The following is a 19,498-nucleotide window of genomic DNA, read 5'->3' as shown; positions in this document are numbered from 1 at the left end:
CGTCGCTCTGCAAAGTACATCACCCGGATCATTGGTCTGATTGGTTGAAGGACTATCCAAATGAGTCATTTGAACTATGTCCGTTGATCACGCCTCTTGTGCAGTAGAAAATACAGAGCAGACTCCTCAGACTAATGTTCAATCTTAAAAGATTGAGCTTCGTCTGGTGATAGCCAGACTAGACTCTCATGGTTTTTCTTTAGCATCTTTAGTTCTTTAGAACTTTGTTTCTCCACTTCAACAACCAGTGTCATCCATTGTGCAGCCTTCTTGTTCCGTGTAGTTCTTGGACCACCAGCCTGTCATGTCACACATATTATAACAAACTGTGCAGTGTGTTTCACAATAAAAAACGCATTAGTTATTTTTGATACTCCATGGTAAGTGTTTTGCTTTTCTTTGCTTTACCCCGGGCTTAAAGGGTTACTTCAGGATTTAGCATTAAGCTTTGTATTAGTAGAAAACCTGTAGTATTTTCGAATTACCATGCTTTCCACCCTCATATCCCCCTGAGACAAGAGATTTATGTATTTTTTGTCTGGAAAAAATCCTCCGATGACGCAAAAATCGTCATTTTGCGTCATCGGAGGATTTTCTGGCCAGAGGCTAAAGACTACAGCCAGTAGATGGCGTTGTTCCGCATGTTTTCAACCCGCCCATAGGAGGTGGGATCTCACTCACAGAATGTACACAGTGTCAGCCGTCTTTCTTTGGAAGCTAAGCTATCAGGCTCTTGTTCTGTGGAGAAAGCTGAACCGGTAGAAACCGGTAGGAGAAAGCTGAGTAAGTAACCATCCTCCTTTTCCCGGACTTGTCCGGCGGGCGAGATCGTTCAAAATGTCCGGGATTCAGCTTTTGCTTTCTGCGGTCGCTATTCCTTGTTTACATGCACACCTTTTGTTTCAACCTAACTGAATTCATTCCGATTGGTGAATTTGAATGTAGTGTTTACATGAACGCTGAACAAGTGATCGGTTGATGTGTGCGTTTTACCATTGCTAAGAAAAATTCCCGCTCCCCCGTGAGAGATGGGAGACCCGGCGCGTCTCAGTAGTCATGCCACCGGCCTCGCGCTGTTCTCCCGCGGCCGTCAGCCTCGTCCTGCTCGCCACAGTAAACATGATGAATGATTGGCGACTGTAGAATGCAAAAGCCGAATCCCGGACATTTTGGACGATCTTTAGATCCCTCGCAAACTCATCACGTAGGCTAGCTTTGTTGTTTTAAACTGCGCACTCTTACCGGTAGGCGTGGCCTCCTGAGACAGCGAAGCAAGTGGATTCTGGGAGTTGTTGTCTTTCATCCACATAAGCCAAAAATACATTTTCTGGCTTTTCTCAGTCTAGAAAGCTCCAAATTCAAAAATGTCTTCACATTTCTTCTACTTAAATGACCTATTTTAAATACACATTCATCTTCCCAGAGGTGAAGTATCCCTTTAAAGTAAAAAGATGACTGTGAAAAATGTATTGTCAAATAATTTAATTAAACGCATTTATTTTCATGTCAATCTGTGTTCATTTTGACCACGAACCATGCACTGTCACTTTAATTCAGCGCATACAGCACAGCAAAAATAGACTCTGATTTAGACTGCTGCAGACGCTCAACTCCTGGAATGCATTGCCGGACTGCATCCACGTGCAGTGTGAACGCTCTAAACTGGTAACATGGGCACTGGAAAAAATACGCACCGCATACGCACTGCAAACGGAGTATGTGTGAAACAGGCGTAATACCTGTTTGCTTTGTGCCTTGTTAGTTTCCATAGTTACCCTCGTCTTTTACCATGGCTACTCATTGCATGCACCTGTTCATTGTTCCAGCCTGTCAGCAACTGTGGCTGTACAAAGTGCACAATGAAGGAGTTGTAAACAAAAACAGTCTTTATTTTAATCCACAAAACTCCACAAGGAGAACGTTGGTAGAACAAAGCCACGCATAACATTGACGACCGATGGAGAGACCATCAGGAGGTGGTAAAGATGATGGGAGGAGCCAAGGTGGAGACAGGAGCAAGTCTGGCGGAAACCCAGAATCCAACCAGAAAGGAGGCCCACGGTGTCGTTGAGGGAGGGTGGAGCCGGAGAGGTGGAGAGGGAGTGCAGCGGACAGCTTGCAAGTCTGTGGCGCAGGCAAGGCGACGCCCGACCAAGGATCCCGGTGGAGGCGTAAGTCTGTTGGTTCCAGGTGGAGCTGAGGGTGGGAGGAGTCAAAGCGGAAGAATCTGGACGACGTGCAGAGGTGGAGTGACGGGATCAGTGGCTAGAGGCAGAGCCAGGGAAAACCTTCGTCCAGGAGGAGCTGAATGGCATAAGGCCCAAGGTGGATCCATGCCACAGAGGGGAGGTGGAGGTGAAGGATTTGAGGGACTGATGGGAGACAGCAGAGACTGGGCAGAGGAACTGGCTGAAGTTGAGTTGGGAAAGGGAGCCTGGGAGGTATCATAGGAGAAGCAGGAGACTTGGAGCTGGGTGGGACCAGCGTAGACACAGGAGAACTGGAACTGGACGGCACCAGCGGGAACATGAGAGACAGGGTAACATCCTCTTCAATCAAGCGCAACACAGAGACCAGCGGCAGCACACCCTCAGTGACAGGAGTGTGGGTGGGGCTCCATGAGCATTCCTACGGCGATGCACGGTGTTGACTGTTGACACACCTGTTCAGACATCTTGCGAGACTCAGGCTCAAGGGCGATGGCTCGCCCATAACATTGACAACATGGAACAAAGAACTGAATGAACTGAGGGCTAATATAAACATAAAGATAATTGACGTAACAAGGAATACCTGCGTAACTCAGTCAACGACCATGGAGACAAACCAGCTAAGAAAACACGGTCAAACAGGAACTGAACACAATACCAAAATTGACTATATATGTTACACAGCCCTGCTGCTTTGTGTATTCATACCCCAGTGTTTCTCATGTGCTTTGTCTGGTGTTGTCCTTCATGGATGTATTGTGCTCATCCAGCAGTAAGATTAATCTGGCTCCGCCAATGGACACAGTCTCTCGAGGACCACAACAGAGACTTTTTTGACATTGCATATCTCACTTACTTCTCGGAATTTGCACTTATTGACTTTTGTTATGGACTAAATAACCACTTCCAGTCAACATTTATTCGTGATGGTCCTCAAGGTTTAATCTATTTAAGTGGATCCCCCTTCACTGTGGGCGAGGTAGAGGAAAAACCCTTCCTTTAAACACTTTTTTTGCGATGGCTATGTGTCTCATGCTCCAGTGGCCGCAGAGCTTGGCCAACCACGGATCTCAAGTCCAAGTCTGGTGGTGTCAAGTCCGGTGCTCTCTGCACTTCCAAGTCTGATGGACCCAAGTCCAAGGGTCTCTGCGCTTCCAAATCCAGTGGTCCCAAATCCAGTGGTTCCAGCCCTGCAAGTCCAGTGGTCCCATGTCCAGTGGTCTCAGCGCTGCCAAGTCCAGTGATCCTAAGTCCGGTGGTTCTGGCATGTCCATGTCCAGTGGAACTCTCTGCCTGTCTGGTAACACCCAAGGAAGCCATCTTTGAACTTTTTGTCTGCTCTAGCACAGCCGGGGAAGCGTTCTCTGAACTCTCTGTGCTCTCTGTTCCAGTTCTGCCTGCTTCGCCATGGTGGTCGCTAGCCTGATCTGCCATAGTGCTCTCCAGTGTTCTGCTCCACCTGCTCAGCCGTGGTGGTTTCCAGCTCCACCTTCTCTGCTGTGGTCGTCTCCAGCTTCATCTGGTCCGCCTTGGGGGTCTTCAGTTCTTCCTGCTCCGCCTTGGGTCTTCAGTTCTGGGTGATCTTTGGCTCAGCCCTAGCCACCTACTCTGCTAGCTCCGCCCTGGCCCAATCCTCCTCAGTCTCCAGTCACGCTTCCACCCCACGGGCCTGGCCCTCCATCCCTCCATCCCTCCATCCCTCACCCTGTACCACCTCTGCTCCACCACCCTCCTGGACTTGTTTATTGTTTTCTGGAATCCGCTTCTTAAGGGGGACTCTTAAGGCAAGCTCACACTACACGACTTTTGGCTGGATTTTGCTGTCGCAGACAGATTTCCAAGGTCTGCAAAAAAAAAAAAAAAAACTGGATCATGCCAAATTGGTGGTCGTTGCAGTCGGCGATGTTCGTTAAGTATGAGCAGGTCAGTGACGTGATCTGAGCCTGAGCCAGTCACAGACGCTGCAATATTTTCAAGCCGATCACTATGCAGATGGTATAAACGGAAAAATCTCATAATCACTTGCGTGAATTTGTGAGAGAACTTTTTTTTTTTTTTTTGCTGTTGGTCGGAACTGCCTCTTGGCCAAATGTCTTGTAGTTTGTGCTCCTCGTCAGTTTTGTGTTGTGTAGTGTGAGCATTACAGGAATTCAGGTAGTCTTGTTGTCCAATATAATGTGAGCTTGCCCTTAGTTTGAAGTGAGTTCTGGTTCCTATTGTTTCTGTGTTCACTTTCTGTGTTTTGATCCTGTTTGTTTTGTGCCTTGTTAGTTGCATGCTGCATTTGGATCCAACGCAATTTTTTGACTAGAAGAGCCATGCTACATTGACTGTTATTATTAACCTTATTAAACCAGTTCAGTCCCTAATAAACGTTTACAGACCCAATTAGACCACAAGATCACTAAGAAATCACATCAGACCACATTTCTAGGCGCTGATGTTAGGCATTGTTAGCATGTTACTTGGTGTTATTAGCATGATTTAGAATGTTTGTTAGATTTAGCTAACATGTTTAAAACATGTCACTAGCATGTTTTAGCACGTTGCTAGCATGTTTTGACACATTATCTAGCAAAATGTGTTATAATTATAACCTAATCACTATTTTTATGACACATTGCTAAGATAAAGACTCTAAACCTTGTGTTGTAATGTTGCCAAATGTCACACACAGTCAAATATGCTCAGAAGTACAGAGAGAGAAAAATGTTCTATCACAATAGAAAATTCATTTCACAATAGATCTATTTAGCAATTCTGGTCCATTTCATCAGTGGTTTGTTTTTCTTGTTTGGAAGTGATAATAAAATTTTTTAGGTTCAGTTATGAATCATGCATATGTGTTATTGTTTAGCTCAGATTACAAAACTGAGAAGACTGTCAGATTTACACACACTAATGTGATCAACACCTTCCCTCACGCTCACCTCCTAAGGGGGGTGTCAGAGGTCAGGTTATTACACTGTAACTGATGCTCATATCTGATGAGCTCAGTTCTCTCAGCTGGAGTTGGCGACACTTCTCTCTTTTGTTAAGTTTGATATTCTGTGCTTGCCTGTGTATGTGTGTTACGATATCCTGTTTCTCTTAAGTGAATACACTTGAAACCCACACAGATCTTTCATTGTTCAGTGTTTGACTATGCTTGTAGGTAACATTCACACTTCAGATTGAGCAAGGGAACTGACCCTTGCTAAACTACAGGGTTCTGATCAATCAGAACACATCTCAAGCTTTTATACAACAGCAGTGGTATTTTAGTATTATTTATTTTGAATTAACATTTATTTTAATATTTTAGGTTTTAATTTTAGTTTAGGTTATTGTCGTTTTATGTGGATTTGTTTTGTTGAATCATTTCTTAATTATAAAAGTTTAATTAATTTAAATATTTATATTTAATTTCAGCTTTATTTCAATTAATGACAATGAGCAATTTTAATGAACATTTTTTAATAGTTTTAGATTTAGTTTTACTTAACAATAACAACAGTTTAAAAAAAAAAAGTAACATGGTATCTTTTACTGTCATTCTTTTGCAGTGGACTGGCTAAAGCTCGTGTAATGGCGTATTTTGGTGAAGGCGAGGGGCCTATTCACATTGACAACGTAAAGTGTACGGGTGGGGAACATTCTCTGACTGACTGTATCAAACAGCAGTTTGGGACACACAACTGTCGCCATAGCGAAGATGCCGGCGTAATTTGTGACTATGGGTTACAGAAGGATTCTGCTGGGGTCAAAGGTGGGACATTCTTCTTGATTCTCTCATAGCTACAGCATTCACGTACTGTATGTGATACTGGCAAGGTTTAAATGGATATTTCCCAAACCTGTATGAATCTCTCTCTGTCATGGAACATTATAGCAGTATGAATGTTGATGCAGCTCTTTTGTATACAATAAAAGTTTTAAGATTCAAAAATTACATAAATCCATAATAGTACAAAAAAAGAAGTTCCTTTTGTGTTCTTACAGGTAAAAAAAAAACAAAAACAAAAAAAAACACATGGTTTGGGAAAGACAGAAATGGGAGTAAATAATGTCAGCATTTCTTTTTGGCACATTGAATGAACTGCAATTAAAGTATCTGACTTCATTGTAATTGGTGGTCTTTACAATTCAGGGAAGCACAGGTAAATGTGGAGTCCTGGAGAGTGGCTTTGAAGGATAGATTTAGAGATCCTCACACCTGTAAAAATACTTGAATCCATTTAAAAGCAAGAGCGAAAGATGAAACCTATCAGATCAGATGTCTAGTTTGTGCTGGAGTGGAGTGTGTGTTATGTCTGCTCTAAAGGATGTGGTTTGGCTCGCCATCTCATGATCACTGGCACTTAAGACTTCATTTATGCTTTATTATTCTTATCAATCTAATAACTCGCTAGTTTATCCGGCCTGCAGTGCTTTCTCCATTAAACCCTGAAGCTACACACACATCTTTTTGTGTTATTATATGTTATACTAATATACATTCTTAGGTCCATCAAGCAGTTCTGTATGTACACACAAACACAAAAACATGGCCATGTCCCATTTCACCCCCCAACTCAAAAAAATGAAAAATAAAGAAATTATATTGTGCATCTAATTATCATAATGCCCCATTATTTTTAGTGGTACTTTTCAATATAATCTTTTTATAGTAAAAAATACTCTAATAAATGTTTTGGTCACACATTAGATTAGGGTCCAATTCTCACTATTAACTATCTATTAACTATGACTTTTGCCTCAAACTCCTAATTACTGCTTATTAATAGGTAGTAAGGTAGTTGTAAAGGGGTAGGTTTAATTAAGGGATGTAGAATATGGTCATGCAGAATAAGGCATTAATATGTGCTTTAAGTACTAAAAAACAGCCAATATCCTAGTAATATGTATGCTAATAAGCAACTAGTTAATAATGAGAATTGAACCCTAAACTAAAGTGTTACCCATTTTTCTTTAAGCATAAAGGCAGTACAACAAACACTGACATGATGTAAATAATACTGTTATTTGTTATTTATATAAATCATTTGATACCTAAATTATTAATATGATATAAACACATTACAGTAATGAGAAGAAGATTCCTAGGCTTCATTTTCCATATGCAAAATATATTTTTTCTTTATTTATTCTGATTTGCTGTGAAATAGAACCAAGGCAGATGTTCCTAACAGGTTTTGTGAGATTCACCCATACATGCTTTATAGAAACATGTGTTTGCTTCACATTACAGAGGCAGTGGGCTCCATGTGTGGTCTAAGACCCTCTCACACCCGTCAGAAGAGAATAATAGGAGGGGAAAACTCTATACGGTAAGCAGAGAGGGTCAAGATGTATACAAACATCTTTGACATAACAAATTACACATTTGAAAATAATTGTTAATGTGGTCGAAAGTGTATAGCGGGTAAAATGGAAATTCAGAGTGTTTGTGTGTGTGTTGTGGTGTAGTGGGGGCTGGCCGTGGCAGGCAGCTGTGCGTATGCGAGGGTCTCAGGCAGATGGAAGGCTGGTATGTGGAGCCACTTTGATAAACAGCTGCTGGATCCTCACCTCGGCTCACTGCTTTAAGAGGTACTTACACACATAAATATGGACAGGTATATCTTCATTCTGTATCACATCTGCAAGGCATAAATAAAGTCCACCCCCACACGCAAATATGTACACACACTTCTTTCTTGTGTTTCCAATTTTCCACTGTGACTCACACAGCTAGATAACACAAATAAGCCGAAATACAAACAAAACACATTTCTAATTGTCTATTTTAAACAATATTGCTTCCCACACTTCCTCTGTAGCCTGTGCCCAATTATGTAACCATTATTTGTGACTTGCAAATAAACACTCTTAATCATTCTAGCTGCAAGACAAACAGAGTTAAATAGTTCCAATAATTCAGATTCAATAACAAAGACAGAGCAACCAAATCAAAATATTCGCCATTCAGTGAAGATGTCACACTGCAAAAAACATCAAATATACCCCTTAACTTTCACCTCGTTTTCGAGTAAAAATATACAGTATCTACATTTGTTTTAAATATATACACACACATAGTTTTTAAATTTAAAATGTAATGCAAAGCTTAAGTAATTTGTGTGGTCGACTTCATCTGCATTACTCTTACTCATAAGACTGGAAACATTTCTCTGTCTTCCTGAACACTTCACAATACAATAAGTAATTAAAAAAAAAAGTATTTATAGAAAAGATAACCCACATTTGACTGTCTGTAGAGTTGAATTGACACTATTACATTTGTAGATCCAGAATGTGGCAAAATTATAAAATTCATTCCTAAAGTAATAATTTAAAATAAAGAAATGATTAAAAAAGAAATCTTAGCAAAACTGAGCCTTTAAGGCAAATTTGTTCCTCATAAAAATAAGATCTAGCTCAAATGGGGTAGCAGGGCTGTTGTTTTGAATATTGCTAACTCAATGGCTTGTTGCTAAGCAATGATACAACCTATCTATCCCAAAATGACACTACATGCAATTAGCCACAGAGCCTTCATGCTACATTTGATGAATTCTCACCAAAGGGATAAAACATTTTAGCTGTTCACATTAAGGAAGAATAATAATAGTATGCCAGAGGAAAATAAATAAAAAACATGTCCACACAAACACTTTCTGCTTCCCATAAGGATCGGTCTAGTAAATGATCTGTCTTCAGTTCAGGTCTGAGACTGTGCTGCATTTCCACATTACTGTGAAGAATGTACGTTAGTGGCAGTTTCTTGAGCCATTTAAGGTTACATTTTTAAAAAAGGGTCTCAGTAGAAATACGTTGGCTGTTTAAGTAAGATTGAATCTGTTTTTTATCAACTAGTCCAAGCACTGAGCCCTCAGAATATGATCCATGACATCAGACTACTGCTAAAGTTTTCTCTAGTTACACGCTCTCCTACACAGAGCTATAAATCTATATACCTTTGCGGCCCCCTCCCTCTTTTTCCTCAGACACGTACACACACTTTTTCAAGAATGCAATTAATAGCATGCAGAACAGCATAACAGTTGTTTTAAATTTGAAATCATTTAGCTCGAGAGGACTAAAGTTAGTCTCTCACTTCCGAGTTTACAGAGGGTAACATGCCATTTGTGCAAAAATAGCATGTACAAAGACACACACACATTAGCTCTAAACTATTTTAATGCTGTGTGCCCCAGTTGTTGGCAAACCTTAATTAAACTCCGACGTGGTATTAAAGTATTACAACCGACGTGGTATTAAAGCCCTAATGACGGAACTGCCATAATGTGGTGAGTTTAATACCTGTCAACAGATCCAGCTTCCGGCTTCTGAAAATCAGTTCAACAGAGTCTTAGACTAGTGAGCAAATGTGAGTTACCAATTAATAGAGTACTGAACTTTATCAGTTATTGGCCATATATGGAGATCTTTTAATTTGGTAACAGCTGAAATTGGATATATTTAATTGCATATGCCAATTTCCCCTATTTCTACATTTATATTGGCTTTTGCTGTCAGTTAACACTCACTTAAAATGAGTAAAATGTTTAATCATGCTATAGTAAAAGTTTAAGTTGTAATTTCCAGGCCTAGAATAGACATTAGTCAAATTACAGGCCTAGAATAGTCATTAGTCAAATTACAATTAAACTTTAAAAATGTATTCAGTAAGGAAGCATTAAACACAACAGCACAACTGGTTTCAATATTGATAATAATCAGAGATGTTTCTTAAGCAGCAAATCAGCATTATTAAAATGGTTTCCTTTTTCATCTCACACACACACACACACACACACACACACACACACACACACACACACACACACGTACACACACACGTATATATATCTATATATTTTTCCCCTTAACATTTATTTAAATACATTTTCGAATAGACTACCATTTATAGGTTTAATAAGGTAAGACGCTGGAGAGGTGACCACAAACTATATGGAAAATGGTTGGGGGTTGTTAATGAGAAATTATCCAGATTCAAAGTTGGGTTCAAGTGCAATATGTCAGAGCACTACCCACTTGGCCATGTGTCAGACAGAATAACCTAATTGAGATCAGTACTACAGTTGGGATTAATTTTGATTGTGAGTATTAGAAGCTTAATATATACAGTGTCAGGCTCAGAGCTGCCCTTTCCAGATTGTTTCTCATGAAGAGACTTTGAGAATGTGGTGCTGATCCTGCTGCTGACTCCTGCCAGACCAAGAGTGTCATTCCGGACACGTCAGATCCTTTTTCCAGAAAAGACCTGACCGTGTAACGGGACACTGCTGTCTCTCTCTCTGGCACCACATGTATATTTCCGTTACACACCAATGGTTTCAATCACTAACAAGCAGACAGGAGGGCACAAACACGCACACACAGTCACTGCAGTGCAAACAACATATACACATTATAAGGAAAATATTTATGAACTATAAAAGTAATAGGCATTGTATGTTTTTTCTACCCACCCTTATGTTATATATAAGCCTGAGGAGAAAAATGCAACTGTGGCTGCCAATAGAATACAATAATTGTAATTAATCTCACAATTTTCTTGTTTTATATATATAATTATTATATATTTAAAATAAGTTAAAAAAAGAAAAAACCTTATAGTATATTAAAGACTGGCAAGCACAGGAGACTTTCTGTTTCATGCAAAGACCTTTGTGAGTGTGATGTCATGGTGTTGGGTTTATGGAAAAAGAAAACTTCCTGTATGTATCTGTTTTCACCAACCGACCGTGACTGTGATTTTGCAAGTGTGTGTTTGTGAGTGCACATGGTTTGGCTTTGGGACCATGAGATCGGTTGACATGAAGCTCCTGAGGAAGGGACCGGGTTTGTCATTTGAGGACTTATTTGAGTGGCATAGAGAGAATTCATAAATCATCCTGTGATAATGTATTGCGCTGCTGTGCTGTCCCGTATACTTGTTTGATGATTCACTGTGTTCTGTTCAGTTGTGTTGTTCAGTCTTGCTGAATGTGTCCTGTCTGTATGCCCTCTCTATCTCTTATTTAGCAATTTTATTACTAACTTTTTGCCTTAAGTTATGATAGTATAGCCAATGTTAATGGCCTGTACTAAATAAAATGACCTAAATAAATGAAAAATAAAACACTTAAAGGGATATTTCACCGCTGGAAAGATGAATGTATATTTAAATTGGGTCATTTATGTTGTAGAAATGTGAATTTTTTTTAATAACTGGTGCCTTCTAGACTGAGAAAAGCCAGAAAATGTATTTTTGGCTCATGTGGATGAAAGACGACAACAACTCCCAGAATGCACTTGCTTCGCTGCCCTATGAGGCCACTCCCAAGCCACGCCTACCGGTTACAGAGGGCAGTATCAGAAGAAATGATACAACTAGGCTACTAGTTGACTCGAAACTGAAAAGACGCGGTTTTATCGTGAGATCCCACCCCCTATGGGCGGGTTGAAAACATGCGGAACGAGCTCCTACTACTGGCTGTAGTCTCTATAGCCTCTGGCCAAAAACCCAAAATGACAATTTTTGCATCATCGGAGGTTTTTTTCCAGACACACAATACAGAAATCTCTCGTCTCAGGGGGACATGAGGGAGGGAAGCACGGTCATTCAAAATTACTACCGGGTTTCTACTGATACTAGCTTAATGCTAATCGGTGAAGTATCCCTTTAAACCCAATATCCATCATTTTAAGTGCATTTAGGCATTACAATTGTATAGTGTTACATTTACATTTTACATTTATGCATTTGGCAGATGCTTTTATCCAAAGCGACTTACATTGCATTTCAAGGTACACATTTACATTCCTATCAGTTCTTGCTTTCCCTGGGAATCGAACCCATGACCTTGGCATTGCAAGCACCAACGCTCTACTAATGTACAGCATGAAAAATAGATGATAATTTTTAAGATTTAAAAATTACAATTAGGAGTGTTGTTAAATTTTTTGTGTTTTTAAAAATTAACTTTAAGTGATCATTAGATGGAAAAGGTATTTTAAATATAAAAATAGAGAATGAGCATGCACAAATCATTTTTCAGATTTTTATATTAATAAAATGCAGCCTCGTTGGGCATAAATTATGCTCACCAAGGCTGCAGGGCTGTGATTTATTCCTGTGATGGCAAAGCTGAATTTTCAGTGTCACACGGTCCTTCAGAAATTATACTAATGTGCTGATCTGGTGATCAAGAAACATTTCTTATTATTATCAATGTTGAAAACAGTGCTGCTTAATATTTCAGTGGAAACTGAAAAAAAAAAAGTGTGAAAACACTTTTTTTTGTTTTGTTCAGGATTCTTTGATGAAGAGAAAGTAAAGAACAACATATATTTGAAATAGAAATCTTTTGTAAAATAAACTTTTGAATGGTAGTGTATGTAGTAACCTTAATTAAAAAGTCTCGTAATATCAGCCGATTACCGATCACAAATATATATTTTCACCAAAATATTGTGCATGGATTCAGTTCTGTTAATCACCAAGTGTTCATGGTTATTGGCTGATTAGTGATGTCTGACCAATATGTAAGTTACGGGTCTGTTGTGTGCTCTTTCTTAGATACGGTAACAGCACTGGGCTGTATAAAGTTCGTGTGGGTGATTATCACTCTCTGGTTCCTGAAGAGTACGAGGAAGAATACGCCGTGGAGAAGATCGTCCTTCACCCACGCTACCATGCTGACAGTAATGACTACGACCTGGCACTGGTGCGTGTGTCTGGCCACAGAGCTCACAGGGGTGTCACGGGCGAGTGCGTCGTGCTGAACCGTTTCGTGCTGCCCGCCTGCTTGCCAGTGCGGAGGGAAAAAGCGCCAAAGGACATTGGCAACTGCTACATCACAGGCTGGGGAGACACAGGTCAGAGATTCCATGAAACACACACACACACACACTCATTTATGCATTTACACTCTCCCTACACTTACTTAAAAAATGTAAATGCATTTATTGTGTCATTATTTACATGCCGTTCCAAACTCGTGTTTTCTTCTTTGATGTGCAGCATACAAAATATTATTTTGAAACATGTTTCAACTGTTACTGTCCATACAATGAAAGTCAATGGGGATCGAAAACAGAATTTTCATTTTTGGGTGAGCTATTCCTTTAAGGTCATAGGTGTGCTCTTGTTCGTGGCTCATCTGTTCAGAATTTTGATTCTGAATTATTCGTTTTACAATAGAATGTCTACTTAAAGGATAACTAACATATGTTATAAAGTTGTTTGGTGTGAAAAGTTCACTGATTTGAATGGAAAACAGCTTGTTTCACTTGAACTTGAACAATACAACAAGTGTGGAATTTTTAAACAATTAAACATTTGTCAGCATTTGTAGGAATCTGCCTAATACATGAGCCAATTGTTTTTGTGTTTCTGATTTTCTGTTTGCTGAACATGATCATGTTATCAGTATAACATCTGTTTTTCTGAAACAATCAGGCATCATCCATCTCAAACATTTAGTAATTATTTGTATCCTTGCTGGTATTTGCAAACAAGGTTTTTGAATGAGGGTATTTGTAAGCACTGGTTTATGAATGAGCACATGACGTGAGTGCCATTTTTAACATGTTCATAATCACAAAATTAGTCTGCATTAGTGTTCTGTGATGGGGCTGTGAAATGATGTCAATTGTAATGTGCCAGATGTCCAGCGAGACAGAGATAACAAAAATATTAGCAGCTAGCATCAGTTGCAGATGCCTACACACATAATATACTCTCATAAACATTTTTAGGGGGGATTTTTTTTTAACATTATTATAAAATAAATAGTAAATAGGCTGTGCTCTTGTGAAAAAGATGTGCTCTTTATCATACTTTTACTTATTATGGACATTATATACTTTAAAAGAATGTACAGGGTGGGCCATTTATATGGATACACCGTAATAACATGGGAATGGTTGGTGATATTAAAGTCCTGTTTGTGGCACATTAGTATATGTGAGGGGGCAAACTCCTCAAGATGGGTGGTGCCCCCTCACATATACTAATGTGCCACAAACAGGACTTTAATATCACCAACCATTCCCATGTTATTACGGTGTATCCATATAAATGGCCCACCCTGTATTTACTGTACAGTAGGTGTGAATGGAGTTTAATGTTTTCGAGCACTTAATTGCATGATAATTGCAGTTAAAGTAAAGTGTAATATAGTTTAAATTTATATTAAATGGAATTAGTGGGGAATTAGTGTAACTTTTAATTTGACATTATTACAAAGTGCACCTTTTAAGAAATATAGCCATTAAAGTGTACCCCTTTAAAGGGTTAATTCACCCAAAAATGAAAATTATCCCATAATTTACTCACCTTCAAGCCATCCTGTCTATATACGTTTCTTTCTTTCTGTCAAACACAATTGGAATTAAATAAAAAAAATATCCTGGTTCTTCCAAGCTTTATAATGGAAGTGAATGGTAACTTGGATTTTGAAGCCCAAACAAGCGCATTCCTCCATCCAGCTCCAGAGGGATATTAAAGGCCTTCTGAAGAAAATCGAAGTGTTTTTATAAGAAAAATATCCATATTTACAACTTTATAAACTATAATCACTGGCTTTCGGAGTTCCGGCCGAAGAGTGATCTCTGACCCAACGCATGACGTATTGACGAATAGAGCAAAACAAAACACCGGTCATGAATTAGAAGTCTAAAACGAGAATTTTTAAAGACAAATGTCAGAGGAGTTTGAGTTTTCTTGGCCAGCCCTGTTTGTTTGAACCGCGAGAGGCGTCTACTCTCACCTAAGCTTACGCTACTCCTACATCCTACGTCATGCGTCGGGTCAGAGGTCACTTTTCCGCCGCAACTAGACTCACTTACGGCCGTTACCGGAAGCCAGAGATCATAGTTTATAAAGTTATAAATATAGATATTTTTCTTATAAAAATGCACCACTTTGCTTCAGAAGGCCTTCATTAAACCCCTGGAGCCGAATGGATTACTTTTATGATGGATGGATGCGCTTTTTTGGGCTTCAAAATCCAAGTTACCATTCGCTCCCATTATAAAGCTTGGAAGAGCCAGGATATTTTTTAATATAACTCCGATTGTGTATGTCTGAAAAAAGAAAATCATATACATCTAGGATGGCTCGAGGGTGAGTAAATTATGGGTTAATTTTCATTTTGGGGTGAACTACACTTAAAGTGGCCTTTTATTTAATTTAAGTGCACATCCATTACAATTAAGTGCATTTCTTTTCTGGCCACACCTTTCCAGCTGTCTAGTCTCATCAAAAAAGACAGACATGACAGAGCTGTAATCAGAGGCTGACACAGAACATGAGGAAATCATCAAGGAACTACAGTGTGTAATTATAATGTCAGTGTCAAGCATCTACAGATGATCATGTGACGTGCTGATGGTGGGGCTTCATTCTAATGGCCACGTTGTGTTGTAAATCAGTCTTTGAGTAGTCTTCTCTCAGTAAGTGGACTTAACAGAATTCTAAAGTGGGATGAATGAAGTGTGTGATCAGAAAAAATGATTGCACACTCCGTTGCATACGTGAACAGTTAAGTCTGATCACTTCCAGACTTCAAGTTAAAAGAATGGAGGACTTTCTGACCTGTTGGATTATTTTTTTCCCCTCTCTTTTCTTTTCTCAGGCCGTGCATATTCGAAAACTCTTCAGCAGGCCTCGATTTCTGTTCTGAGCAAGCGTCAGTGTGAGCAGCGCTATTCGCACCAGTTCACCAATCGCATGTTGTGCGCCGGCTCCTCCCACGACGACCGCCGCGTGGACAGTTGTCGTGGAGATAGCGGAGGTCCGTTGGTGTGTGAGAGGCCGAGTGGAAGTTGGGTTGTGTATGGGGTCACATCATGGGGTCACGCCTGTCGGCTACAAGACTCACCGGGCGTCTACACCAAAGTCTCCGCCTTCGTGCCCTGGATTAAGAAGGTCATTGGCCAGTAGGACCCGATGGAAATTTCAATCAACAAATAACAGACGTTCTGACTATGCGGGCAGAAAAATTAAGCACATTTTTAGATAATAGTTGAAAACAATTTTATAACTTGTTGAAGTTAACTAGCTGAAATTAAGTCTAGTATTCCAAATAAGTCTTAAATATCAATTACGTAGTGCCTGGCGTCAGTATAGTCATAACAAAACTTGAACTTTTCTTCTGAAAAAACAAACATTTTCTTAATTAGTATTTTTGCTCTCCAGTAAAAATATCTAAACATCCTGAATGAATTTAGAGAAACAATCGATACGTTTTAATTTTTAATATTAAAAAAAGATTAGATTAAGACTTGTTTTCAGAGAATACATCCTGAATTATTTTCTTACATCATTGCTAATTTTTTGTTGTTGTATTTTAGGCATAAATCTTAAAGTTTGTGAGGTTTGTTTAACCCTTAAATGCATGAATGTTTCGCCAATCATTATTACATTTTCGGGGCTTTAGTAACCCGGATCTATATCTAACACGGATGGATCGCTACCTGCCGCCATAGATATCATATAAAGGCTAGATGTCTCGTCCGCGCTGCTGGCCAATGGAGCTCGACATCCGCACACGGCGGCCATCTTACGACAGGGTGCTCGCTCACTCATAACATGGTGCATGTACTTTTAAATAACCATAACTTGCTCAATTTTCTACCGATTTTCAAACGGTTTGGTTTGTTATAAACGTCAGAGATGTAGCTATTATACTGCATACATATGAATAATTATGTTCAAAATGTTTAAGCATTCAGAATTATAGCCACGTTAATAACGTTTGTAAGAAACCAAACCGTTTGTAAATCCGTCCAGATTTCAGCGAGATAAGAGGATTTGTGTGCGTGCTGCTCACTCACCTTAATTCACAGAGCCCTGTCCTAAGATGGCCGCCGGTGATGCCGGAAGTGACTCCGCCTTAAGACATCTAGCCTTTATATGATATCTATGCCTGCCGCAATGCGAATTTTTTTTTTTTTTTTTTGCAGGGTGGTAGCGGAAGACTCATTAATATTCATTAGGGAACGATCCTGAGGCGATATCTGTATCACTCTGGGCCGATGTGTCACGGCGAGCCAATCAGGGATGAGTTCCCTAATGAATATTAATGAGTCTTCCCCTACCACCCTGCAAAAAAAGAAACTCTTGACATTTTAATAGCTATTACACAAGAATAAAATATAGCATATTTCGGTACCTTTTGAAACTTGGAAGGGTTCAATTTGAGCAGATGCTTTTTACCATCACCGCTGTCATCGTCTGAGCTCATTTCCCCAGTACATTCAACATCTGTCTCTTATTCGCCATCTCAATTATTCTCAAAACTGCAGTGCTCATTAACGTCTTCAAAATCAATATTTTGATCGCTCACACCATCGTGTCAGACATTGCCACCTTTAGGAATAAAGGTGAATTGCACTTACAGAGTCATCAGACTCGATTGTTGCGCAGAAAAAAATAATACTTACACTAGTAGGCTATTACATACCTTAGGTCGCTAGCGAACCTATACACTTTTTACAAAAAATGTATAAGAAAACAGACACTTTTTAATTATTGTATTTATTCTTGTTATATTGTTTATAATGAATTGATTGTGGAATACCAAGAAGGTTGATGTCTAAAAAATGAATGAGGGGGAAGGTAGTGAGTGACGTCCCGGGTCGCTAAAGACCCGAGGTATGCGTTTAAGGGTTAAAACAAGACAACAACTTTTTGTATTTGTTAAATTAACACTAAATGTATCTTGTTTTAAGGATGGTTAGATATTTTTAAGAAAAACACAGAATCAAAAAAGAAAATCAGTATTTACAGAAGTTTTAAAGGCCCGTCTTGATAGCGATGCATTTGGTGGGTCTTAAATTGACATAATTTCAGGTCTTCATCCTTTTTTTTTTTTTTTTTTTTTTAATGAAAGCACTTCTAGGTTGAAGAGACCACAATTGTGAGAATGAAATTATTGATCCTTAAAAGGAGAAATTAATCTGTATCTATGTGACTGTATACTCTATGCCATTGAGAAACAGATACTATTTGAACATGTATGTTCCAATTTGATACATAGCGGACTGAAGAACGTTCCAATGGCTTGAAATCACATGAATGAAAAGATTGTGGATTTCCTGCCAAGAAATGTATGGTAATTCTAAACTCCTGGGATACGGTTACCATGCCATTGCTAAGCAACTGACCACATCACCTCATCAGCACATTAGATGACATCATAATCCTCCACAGGAATCAGGACATTATGTGTTATAGATCAGATGTTCATGATAATTGGACTGAGGCTTGCCATATTTCAACATGAGGACATCATCATTTGCTTAATATTTTTGCAGTGCCACACTCACTTCCAGAAGCTGGAGATCTGTGGGATATGGGAATTATGTGCAATGCAAAGCTGTTTATACCTCCTTGTTTTAGTGTTGTGATGAGGAGCATTTCATGTTAGCATTCATTTTCTGTGACTTCCATGAGCATGATTTATGAACGTAGTTTTGCTACAGACTACACCCCTTTTTTAACGCAATCCATTATTGTTGTTGTTATTGTTAAAAAAAAGAGAAAACCTCTGATCAACCACAAGCTCTGTTATTTTGCACAAACTATGGTGTTTAGGCTTTTGTAAATTTCATGTTTTTCTTATACATGAGTCAGTCATTGTAATATCGTGTTAATTAACTATGAAAACTGTAAAAAGTGTTAATTTTTCACACAGGGTCATAGTGCTTAGTATTTCCATTATATATGTTAAAATATTTCGGAACTTGTGGCATGGTGCTTATTCTTGCCTAAAAATCATAAAAAACTTTTGATAGGCTATACAATTGTCTGACAACCTCAGTTTGGAGCATTAAACATTTGTTGTTGGAATACTTGATGGAATATAGTACCTTACTGTCAAAGAACTGGCAGCTTCTTAAACTGGAACATTTAGTTTGAGGGAAATCTAAAAATGGTTTGACTGAGATTATAGGACAAGTAATAAAAATTGTGCCACTGCCAACATACAGCATATTCTGTGTGTGTTTGTGTGAACGCACATCCGTATCTTGTATTTGAGGACGTTTCTAACAATCGTTGGCTTTAGGTTTTCTAAATACACAGTCAAGCTACACTTTTAGCAAGTCCAGCTTTCTGTGTTTTCGTTCACACAGTGGTCTAAATCAGTGTGTACAGACCTGACAGTGCAGTGTTAGGACAGTCTTTTCAGAAAGCCCTTTGTTTACATGAGTTACAATGTACCTACAGGATCCCTGTGTGTGTGTGTGTGCGTGCGTGTGGACACTGCATTTCTAATACACTCTTCCTTTAAACTAATCTCTATGGAGAC

At 39.1% G+C, this 19,498-nt stretch overlaps 1 protein-coding gene across 1 annotated transcript in view; it reads left to right on the top strand.

Annotated features, from left to right (window-relative positions):
- The window catches only part of prss12 (serine protease 12), a 45,408-nt gene extending 26,235 nt beyond the window's left edge, over nucleotides 1-19,173 (top strand). Inside the window, exons 9-14 of the mRNA XM_079850046.1 lie at nucleotides 5,756-5,958; nucleotides 7,441-7,519; nucleotides 7,659-7,781; nucleotides 12,760-13,058; nucleotides 15,821-16,292; nucleotides 17,664-19,173. Of these exons, the coding sequence (XP_079706172.1) occupies nucleotides 5,756-5,958; nucleotides 7,441-7,519; nucleotides 7,659-7,781; nucleotides 12,760-13,058; nucleotides 15,821-16,128 (1,012 nt within the window). The 3' untranslated portion in view covers nucleotides 16,129-16,292; nucleotides 17,664-19,173. The remainder of the gene's footprint in view (nucleotides 1-5,755; nucleotides 5,959-7,440; nucleotides 7,520-7,658; nucleotides 7,782-12,759; nucleotides 13,059-15,820; nucleotides 16,293-17,663) is intronic.
- The last annotated feature ends 325 nt before the right edge of the window (nucleotides 19,174-19,498 follow it).

The sequence above is a fragment of the Squalius cephalus genome (genome assembly GCF_949319135.1).
Source record: "Squalius cephalus genome assembly, chromosome: 2".
Classification (NCBI taxonomy): domain Eukaryota; kingdom Metazoa; phylum Chordata; class Actinopteri; order Cypriniformes; family Leuciscidae; genus Squalius; species Squalius cephalus.
This window is presented reverse-complemented; position numbering and strand designations above follow the sequence as displayed.